At 38.2% G+C, this 10,225-nt stretch overlaps 1 protein-coding gene across 1 annotated transcript in view; it reads right to left on the bottom strand.

Moving 5' to 3' along the window:
• Positions 1-10,225, bottom strand: part of col11a1 (collagen, type XI, alpha 1) — a 116,772-nt gene that overhangs the window by 57,167 nt on the left and 49,380 nt on the right. Inside the window, exons 28-34 of the mRNA XM_015374969.1 lie at positions 8,675-8,728; positions 8,459-8,566; positions 8,331-8,384; positions 6,711-6,764; positions 4,676-4,720; positions 4,500-4,553; positions 4,273-4,317 (exon numbers count right to left, since the gene is read on the bottom strand). Of these exons, the coding sequence (XP_015230455.1) occupies positions 4,273-4,317; positions 4,500-4,553; positions 4,676-4,720; positions 6,711-6,764; positions 8,331-8,384; positions 8,459-8,566; positions 8,675-8,728 (414 nt within the window). The remainder of the gene's footprint in view (positions 1-4,272; positions 4,318-4,499; positions 4,554-4,675; positions 4,721-6,710; positions 6,765-8,330; positions 8,385-8,458; positions 8,567-8,674; positions 8,729-10,225) is intronic.

Raw genomic sequence — 10,225 nt, forward strand, 5'->3', positions numbered from 1 at the left:
TTGCTCCCTCCTAGTTTGTCCTTTTCACACCTGCTCCATATCAGCTCATTAGCCCATCCTTTGTTCTGTTCCCCATACAGTAGCAGGCATTTAAAATGGCCCTTCCCAGTCAAACGGCAGCCGAATGGCAGCCAACTTCCCTGCAGCTCCCAGCAGAATCCATCCCACTTCCAGCCACTGGAGTGACCCCCTCTTGCATATTTTTTTACTCTGACTCCAACCTTTCACTGAATTACAGGGTCTGACCAGGAGATGATGCTTCTCTTTAGATCTTAATGTCCACAAATCATGACAGAAAGAATATTTTAATACGAATTTTTTGATGTTAAAAGGGAATTGTAGGAGACCAGCCAAGGACCTATCAAGGAAAGAGGGGAAATTGGCTACTACTGTATATACACCACCTCTGCAGTTTCTGTTTGCTGGTTTCTTGTTGTTGTTTTGTTGCTTCACCGTCTCTTGCTTCCCCTGTGTATTTTCCCTGACGTTGATTAGATTTTATTTAGTTGCTTTTTTTTTTTGCATTTTTGTGGCATTTTTGCCACAGTTACCAGTAGTCCTTAATTAAATAAACAAAATGTATCTGTGCATTTGAGTCCTCAAAGCCTCCACCCAACCTGACAATAACAAGCTTTAAGATGAAGCATAGGCACAAAATACTGGACTTTATTAAAGTCTGTTGATCCTTCAGCAGATTAGCTCCTGTGTTGCTGAATTTATCACAGATTGTAGAGCTACTAAGAGGGACTCCTTCTTTTGATTAAAAATGCAAATGTCCAGAAAATGGGCTACTGTAGCTGATTTATCAGTTCAAGCTGCTATATGTGGCTTTTTACTTCAGATTCGTGCTTGAATGTCACAGTTCTCTGAAACAGAGAGAAGTCCAAGTGCACCAGAACGACGCTGGAAATCCAAGAAAATTCAATGTAAGTTATTAAATCCAGTGGTCCACTGCTGGGAGAATTTTATTGTGCAGCAACTTCAATTTTTTTTTAGCTTTCCTGCTGAGTCGGTCACCTAGGTTTAAAAGGTTCAGAGCATTTTCTTTTCTTAGAGAAATACACTTTATTAGAACTCCAGGAATACAACTACTGGGATTTGGAATAAATGTCATGAAAGAGAAAATCTAAAATGTAGATAGCAAAGCTGACATAGACCTGAACGCAGAGATCAATTTCATGGATTTAATTTAATCTCTCCTTTGTTTTGTTATTTCAAGAAAGCTGTTTGGTATAAACAATCCCTTTTTAGTTGCCCATCTAAAATATCAAAGGGAACAAAATAAATCAATCTGATTGAGATTCAGATTACAGAAAATGTCTTAAAACAGATTCAAACATGGCACAGAATGCATAGATATAAAAAACAGATCTATTGCAACACTAAAGGAGAGAAAATCCAAGAGTTGTTTTCTTAAAAGCCCATTAGGGAAAAAAGCAAACTGTCTATGGTTAGAAGCACTCTTATATAGGTGCAGTCTCTGGGTTTTATGTAAACCTTAAGTATCTATTCTAACATCATGAGCATTTCAATTATATAATATTTTTCCACAAATTGTCTGATGGCATGAATTTGTCAATTTTACACCTGACTGGTGCAAAGGTATTTGGAAAACACACCATTCACAGGTTAATACTGAAGATTAGATGCTAAATAAAATAAAGAGAGTTTAAAATAAGGTTTTAAGAGAAAAACAGACTGTCAAAGAGCTTTCTTGAAAGAAATCTGTAGTTTTCACTGATGTATGTTGGTGGTTACTTTAGATTTCCCTAAAAGGAGAGTCACTGTAGGCCCTGAACACACATCTTATGGGATTACGTGCCTGGGTCAGACTCTTTAGAATAAGTGGGAACAGTCAGATGTGGCCCATATGCAATTTGCTCAAGTCCAATTGGAACCATTTTAATATATGGTTATAAATGTTTTTGTGTCACTCCAGTGGAAACAACCAATGTGGATCCAGCACGACTTTGTTATCACATTCAATCGACATTTGTCGCAACTTTGTGCCGACGGGAAGTGATAGCAAAAAGCAAGATGAACAGCAGCTGCAGCATTACTCAATGGACAGACGGCGATATTTTAGACCTCGATATATGGAGTGTAACTTCTATTCAGAGCAGGTTGGGAGACTCATATGGGAGCAGTTTAGATGAGTGACTTCAGTTAAGATTTGCTAAGTTTATGTGCAATCCTGCAAAAAGAGAACTTTGCAATTCCAAAGAAGTTAGCCCGAATGTGGTAGTCTGTGCTTGAATTTTGTCTCTGTTACGTTTTTGACAAAACTAAGCATGGTGGGAGTGTTGGCCTACTGGTTAGAGCAGTGGGCTTGTGCTCTGAGAAGGTTGCAAGTATCCGATTCGATCCCCACAGCCTGCTCTCTGGGTCTCTGAGCAAGACCCTTAACCCCAAACCACTCCCCAGACACCGCACAATGGCAGCCCACTGCTCCCCGAGGAGATGGGTTAAATACAGAGGTAAGTTTCTCCAGTGTGAGATCAATTAAGTTCAATTATAAATTATATTATTATAAGCATTAGGAACTGCAGCGAGCATATAGCCTTAGACCTCATCAACGAATAGGAAGTTGTACAGGATACAACAAAACCCTGTTTTATTAAAAAGAAGAGCTTTTAATTCATCTCACAGTTACTGTAAGGTGGGGTACACACACAGGTTATAACATGGACATGCCAGTGATGCTAATTGCTAACGTAGGACGCTAGTAACGGAGCCAAACTTAATATCAGTGGTGAGAGTGTTTGAAATTATTAGTGAAAACCTGTTTGCCTGCAGAGCTGTCTAACACCAACTGCTCTGCTTTAAACATATAATGTAATATTTTATAGTTGCAAAAATAAAGGAGTCAAAAAAAATAAAAAGATACACTTATACTTCTTTAAGAATAATTTATAGGCAAAAATACCAATGTCCCGTAAGTTGGGGGATTTTATTGTTTTGCTATATTTCCACTGATTTACTTGAAGCTGCTTCCTTTTTACTCCAAAGACTTTTATTTTTAAGGCATTAAATTATCCATTTGTGTGGAAAGTGGTTTCCTGCTGTAAGTTCTGGTTATTAATGACAGAAAGGATCCAGATGAAAGCAGCAGCTCAGAGCTCTGAAACAATCTGTGATTGAAAATCCGACTCTACCTAATACCCACACACATTACTGCAGCAGGCTCATTTTTCCTTTCCAAGTTTCTATAAATGTGGAGAGCACCGGATGGCAGATTAGGATAGGGGACGGCGACAGCGGCGGAAAAAAAATCAATATTGCATATAGAGAGCATTTCTTTTTTTCAAACATACGATGAATTAAACAAACTGTGTTGCACATTCAACCCTGAGCAAGAGCTCAACAAGTGGCCAAAAGTTTAGTTTTTTACATTTGATTAAGCTATTCCCTGACTGATTCCCTATGCAATACTTTATGCACTTAGACTGAAAGTGGAGAAGCTGTCAAACATTAAAATGGTTGTTATTTTCTGTGAGTATTACAGTTGGAGAAGCCAGCGAAGGTCCTTGATCTTGGATGGCGTCCAGCCGCCCTCATCAACCATGGCTGTGCTTTTCTAAGAGGACTGTTTTGTCATCAGAGTTAGGAGAGGCTGTAAATGTTATGCAGCTCATCGATCGTAGTTTTCACTGTTAAGGTATCTAAATCAAAACAAAGCTTTAAAAATTTGGGTCCGTCTACATTTATAAATGACCTGTAGGTTTATTTCTTATTTTCCAATGAACAATACACACCCTACACACTGTAATCAGGGGATTTCAAGCTGATGGAATGGGATGCCAGATGGCGGCCATGATCTTTAGCTCAAAGGTCTGTAAATATTACAATCTCAGAGCTACCGATACGAAGCAGGGCTAAGTTATCAAGTTAACACGAAGTTCAACAAAATGTGAAAACAAAAGAATAAAAATATCTCAAAAAGCAGGTGGAACAGGTGACTGAGCTCAGGGGGCTTTGTTTGTCTTAAGTGTTTTTGTATGGAGCAGCTCTCTACCCACCTACAGTTGACTGATTGATGGGTCCTTTTCTAAGTTAACCTCAGCTTAGATTACTAAAGACAGCAGCTTAAAGGCATTTTAACTATTTATAGCCGCTTCATGCTGTGCTTTGATACAGCAGCAGGGCTTGTTTACCAACCACTGGGCGGCCGCACCTCTGATGTGACGCTGCAATGAGTCTGGAGAACCGAAACAACCACCCGAACTATCATTGCATATAAAAAACACCAAATGACATGCGTTTGAAACTTACTCTCTCGCCAGGCGGGCCGGGGGGGCCGTCGTTTCCCGCTGTGCCCTGCAACAACACAGCATCGCATCAATACTGTTTTGATATTTCGTTTGAATATGAGCATATTTGGAATGGGCTTCAGGGGGAGCGACAGACGGTCACTGAAGCATTTCTGATAAACTCACAGGTCGTGTTACTGATGAAATACTGAATAAAATGATGCTTTTTTTTTGCTATGAGATGTTTACCTTGAGACCAGGTTTGCCTGTTGGACCCCTGGCTCCTCGAGCCCCCCGAGGACCCTAGATAAAGCAACAAGGAGAGGAGGGTAGACAGCAAGTTTATTAAAGTGACTCCTATTCTGTTTTCAGATGGTTGCTTAGTATATAAGCAGTCAATAAATCACTGAGGGAGGAGGACGTACCGTTGGACCTCTTTGTCCTCTAGGCCCAGGTTTACCAGCAATGCCCTGTTAAATAAGAAAAAACAGTTGATTCACCCATAAGGTTTGCCTGCCATAAACTTTATTATAGCATTTCCTACAGAAATAAACAAATATCATTACAATACTGTTGAGAAATCTCTCGGGTTTGCTTCATTGTCTTAAAACAAGATTTCTTGATTAAGTTCTGTAACATATAGTTAAACTAACATGCATTTTGCACTAGATTCAGTCCCACTGGAGCAGATTGTAGTTAATTTTAATAGGAAAGTTGTAAAACAGCTCATATGGCAAAACAAATAGAAGTGTTTCTGTTTGTTTTATTAGTATGCTGTTTAAAAATGCCAACAATAAGGTGGAATAGTGTGTGGGTGGGTGGAACTGCTTAGTGGCTGCTTAGTCCACAGACATAATACAAGCAGAAAGACAGTCTCCAAGTGTTAAAAGAAGAAAGAAAAAAAATCCCTCTATTTTGCTCTTTGGCACGCTCTTGGATGCCAAGTTGATTTTACATCAAAATGGGAAAAAACAAAAAACAAACCCAATGCTGTCACCTTTCGAGCCCTCAAAGTTTTGAAAAATAATCAATTCAAAGCACGGTTCAGATCTAGTGGGGGAAATTCTGCCTCATCCTCCTGATTAGCGACAACTTGAACTTTTAACTGCTTTTCATCACAAAGAAAAATAAAAGTTATACCTTACCCAAGAATAAAATGAGCTAATGATGTTTTTCTCTATGCTTTGTTGTTTTATGAAATATGCAGAAGCAATTATCTGTGGACATGCTGCAGAATTATGAGTTTATAAGCAATCGATGCCAAAGGTTTTGGCTTTGACATAAATATTTTGCTGCTGACTTTTAAAATTTATGAAATATTTCTGTAGTTTTAAGTAGAATGAATAAAATCTTTCATTAGTTTTAAATGCCTTTAGGAAGGGATCAATCAATTTAGTGTACATATTCGGGGAGCCTATTCGGGGAGCCTATTGCTTATGCATACAGGATGGGAACTGTTTTGCTAAAAAATGTCTTATTTTGTTTACAGCTGACCACTTTCAGTTGGCTTACAATATATGGAGTTTTCTAGACCAAACTCCAGTCATAATTATTCTGCCATTTTATCGCTTTAGTCCATGGATCCTGTACACCTTCTGCTGTAAAATACGCAGGCTATCACAAAGCTGTGAACTGATGGGTCCAACCTCTAAATTGATCCCGCTCATGACAATGCTCCTGAGGATAACACTTTGCATATGGTACAGCTTTATTTTACTTCTATTTTTATTAGCCAAAGAAGAATCTATCTGAGAAAATTATATTAAACCATTCTTCTGAGATCCATCTCTGTATTTCCTGTAGATTTCTAGCCAATGTAGATGTCTTAGCATCTTCTCACGACACTGTGCAAGCTCTGCACTGGTGGCAATATAGCTCACATGCAACCTGTCCTGCTTCTAGAAATATGAAAGCCTTTTTAACTGTAACAGAACCAACTAAAAGTTTTTGGTCATCCTAATTCAGCTGCAATATTCCCAGAAATGTTGATAGAAAAAAAAAGACGAATGCTTTATCTTGGAGGTAATGGCTACTACTAAAACAGATATATCAGCCATCATCAGACTAAAGCCAATTATATGATTATTCTATAAAAATATTAATTTAAATCAGGAAATTAATGAAACTCTCTTTAACCTAAAGATAATAGTTGTCCAGTTTTATATTTAAACCAATAATAATGTTTCAGTAAAATCCAGTCACATATTTTGGAACTTAAATAACATATTAGAACTAAAAGTGATCTTAAAGACTTTGGACTGCTTTTCAACAATCAAATTAAAACCTGTTTTATGATTTTTTTTTTTTAAACAGACCTTAAGTTCAGTATACTCCAGTTTCCTTGCAGCAGCTTTATTTCACAAAGGTGCATTTGTAGAGCAACACATTTAAAGTTGAGCATGGTTGTGCAGATTTTGCTGCACATGCAGTGAGTCTACCCAGCTGATGTGTTTTTCTTACCCTTGCTCCTTTTTCGCCGTTTGCTCCGGGGAATCCGGGAAATCCACTGGAGCCCTGTCAATATCAGAGGGAGGAAACATGCAGAAGGATTAGGCTGTATGGGTCAGTGCATACATAACAACAGGAATGATGTTGCATTCATTCACTGAAATTATAGATCTCTTTCTGAGTGTCCAACTGTTAGCATTTATTTATTCTTTAAATGTCAGATTCTTCAAGCAACAAAATGTGAAACCAGTGACCTTTATAACAGAAACAGAGGGCTTTTTCTCATTTTTCAAAGCTAATTTTCTTCAAACGTCTTACTATAACTTTAACGTATCAAACTGGACATTCATTTTTTTCTGTTCATTTTACATGCCATATTAAAGAACAACCAGTCAGATCAAGCTAACAGCAGCAATCCTCAATCAGGAAGCTGTTATTGAGAGTAGAAACTTTCTAAAAGTTAAGTCAGTGGAAACACAAAAAATTCAGGTGTTTAAAGATAATTAATTTAGACGTGTCAAGACATTCCTGTTTCATTCAAGACAAGAGAACAAATAAATAAACAAATAAATAAATAAATAAAACTAAGACAGATAATGGGAAGATAGATCAGAGCAGAGAAACATTTATGTTTCCTTTTGAGATTCTACCTCTTAGATAATGCTGGTTTTGAAAATGTTGAAAAACGGTTTGGAAATTTAACCCCTAAACACACCGTTTACATGCACAAGAAAATCCCAAGATCATGCAAAGACAACCAGATTAATAAACACAGCCTCGTCTATGTATAAACCGAAGTGCATTTGCTGCAGTTCAAGCAGTGTTGCACCGATACCAGTATCAGACGGGTTCCCGATACTGCACTAAAATGGTGGTATTGGTATCGCTGAGTACCAACAAATAGGGCACCGATACCATTTTGAGAGCCAAAAATGTATTCAACCATTGTCATCCATTCTAGGTAGGCAATAAAAAGTTCTACTGGAACAATTTCACACACATGGTATTGGTATGGTATGGGCCAAAACTGCACAGCCAGGTATTGGGGCCCAAAAATGGCATCAGTGCAACACTAATTTTTATATGTTTTCATTTAATGCTATCCAAAGAGATTTAGGTAGTGGATAAAATGAGTATCAGTGAGTCTTCTCTACAAAAACCATACATTAAAACATTGGCCCTAAAAACTGGTGTTGTTTCTTCTCTAGCCCAAGGACTTTGAATACAACACCTGTAAACATATGACAATGTTTCATTCATTCATACTTGAGCAGAAAAGCAGAACGTGTAGCTTAGTCCTAAGGACTGACCTTTAGGATTATTCAGTAAAATCAAACCAATTAAAGCCTTTCCTTCCTCTAAATGTTAAGATATCAGCTTGTGCTTTGATTTTTGCTTGTTTATGATCCTAAAAGTCACCTATTTTAACAGAATAGTTTATTTTTTGCAGACAGACTGATATTTTATCAAATCAGATCATTTCATTCACTGAAATATCTCACCTTTAAACCTTAAACCTTTAAACGCATTCATAAATGTACTAAATGTGATACCGCTCCCCTTCTAAATACGATTAGTTATAGCCTGCTCAAATAAAAGATGCTTTATTAAGTACGATACTCCTTGCCTTACCTTAGGTCCTTGTCGTCCAGGATAACCTGGCAATCCTGGGACCCCAAGTTTACCCTGAGACACATTGATGAGATGAGTCAGAGCAAAATCCAATTTATTGAAAGCTTGAAAAATGAAGCTCTCTGTACCTTCTCTCCTGCTGGACCAAGTGGTCCAGATTCTCCGTTTGGGCCAGCTCTGCCTTTCGGCCCCTCCGGTCCATCCTCTCCACGGGCTCCAGGCATACCGATTTCACCCTAGAAAGAAAAAGAACATCTCAGCATAAAGAGGAAACTCCAAAATCTACATGTCATATTTTAACCTATAAAGTGTAAAAATAATGATATCTGATTCAAACTACTCACCCGGTCGCCTTTGATTCCCATGTCTCCCTTAAAACCTGGAAAACCGTCCTCACCCTGGAAGAGATTAATATTTGCTCACTTATTTAAAATGGCTATAAATTTAAAAAAAGGAGTTTTTAAAACAGCAAAAAGTCAGAGCTAAAATTGAACTACATCTCTCCCTCCTGATAAAGGAGGACTTGCACTGCCATCTGGAGGTCAGATGGTGGAATAGCACATATTTGAATATTAAACGGGAGCACTCCAGGTCCGTCTTTTCTTTGACACCTCTTCTTTCTCTGGCCGACCTCTTGTCTAGAATGCCAACAGCAGCGGCTGCATAATGCAGAGGTTTTCACCACTAACTTGCATCCTGAAGCCACTGGATACATCTCACGTAAAGCATATCCTTTATTCAAAAAGGTTTCCTGTATCTTTTTTTTTTAACTATTAATAATTCAGTTTAAAATTCACATTAATTCCTGCCGAAGCAGCGGAAATAAAAGACCCTTGAGTCAGATAAAAGATTTTTATCTCGCTCCATAAAGGTGCTTTTATTAAGTAAAAGTCTTTAATGTTTGAGGTGTTTAAAATTCCAGCATAGATTCTACCACCTGGTGACCAGCGTGAGACTAATGGTTGTTTTCTCTGATAGAAAAAGCTTTTAGCAGTACAGCTTTAAATCCAGTAGTGAGTGACTGAGGGTCACTTCAAAGGAAGGCTCGCCCTCCTCTGAGGATGCTCATCGACTGACCCTCACATTGCATTCAGCCTGCTCTGAACATGCACTTCAGCTCAGGAGAGTCAAAACAAAGCAGACAGGTAGACAGCGAGAGTGTCAGACAGAACATCTGTGACATGAATGCATTTACAGGCAGCTCTCAGACTTTTCACATCTTTTATGCTGTTTTTACTCTCACCATAGAGTGAGTTTCACTCTGCTGTCTGTCACATAAAGACTGATGGAAATCTGGTCAGTGTGTTTGTCGTTTTAAAATCCGCAATTTCCAAAAACAGCATAGAGAATAAAACATCTTTAGCAATCCTCATATCTGGATTCCTGCATGTTGAAATTTCCTGCAGCAAATTTCCGGATTTCTCCCACAGTTTATTTGAAAAATACAGAATTTATGATTAAGATTTCAATAGTTTACAGGTTTAAAATACAGTGAAAGCTAGAGTATTAGGTGACTACTAAAATACTCATACTGCATATTTGCTCCATACATATTTAATGCTCTGAATTTCCATATCAATGCATTTTTGCATCATGTCTTTTCTCCCTCGCTGTTTACATTTGATCCATGCCGCACGTTATGGAATGAAAATGTTCTGAAAGCTGAGCAAAACGAAATAGAAGTTGTCTAAGTCCACTAAAACCAGAGGGAAAAAAGGATGGGCAGACGGAGTTGGTGAAGGATGTAAAAAAACACAAAGAAGGAAGAAGTGGCATGAGGAAGGGTAGCAGGAGGCACAGGGGGAGCAAAAAGGGAAATTTTGTGCAAGAAAAGAAGGAAAACAAATAACGGAAGGAAGGAAGGAAGGAAGGAAGGAAGGAAGGAAGGAAGGAAG

This window comes from Cyprinodon variegatus, unplaced genomic scaffold (assembly GCF_000732505.1).
Source record: "Cyprinodon variegatus isolate N-32 unplaced genomic scaffold, C_variegatus-1.0 Scaffold111, whole genome shotgun sequence".
Classification (NCBI taxonomy): domain Eukaryota; kingdom Metazoa; phylum Chordata; class Actinopteri; order Cyprinodontiformes; family Cyprinodontidae; genus Cyprinodon; species Cyprinodon variegatus.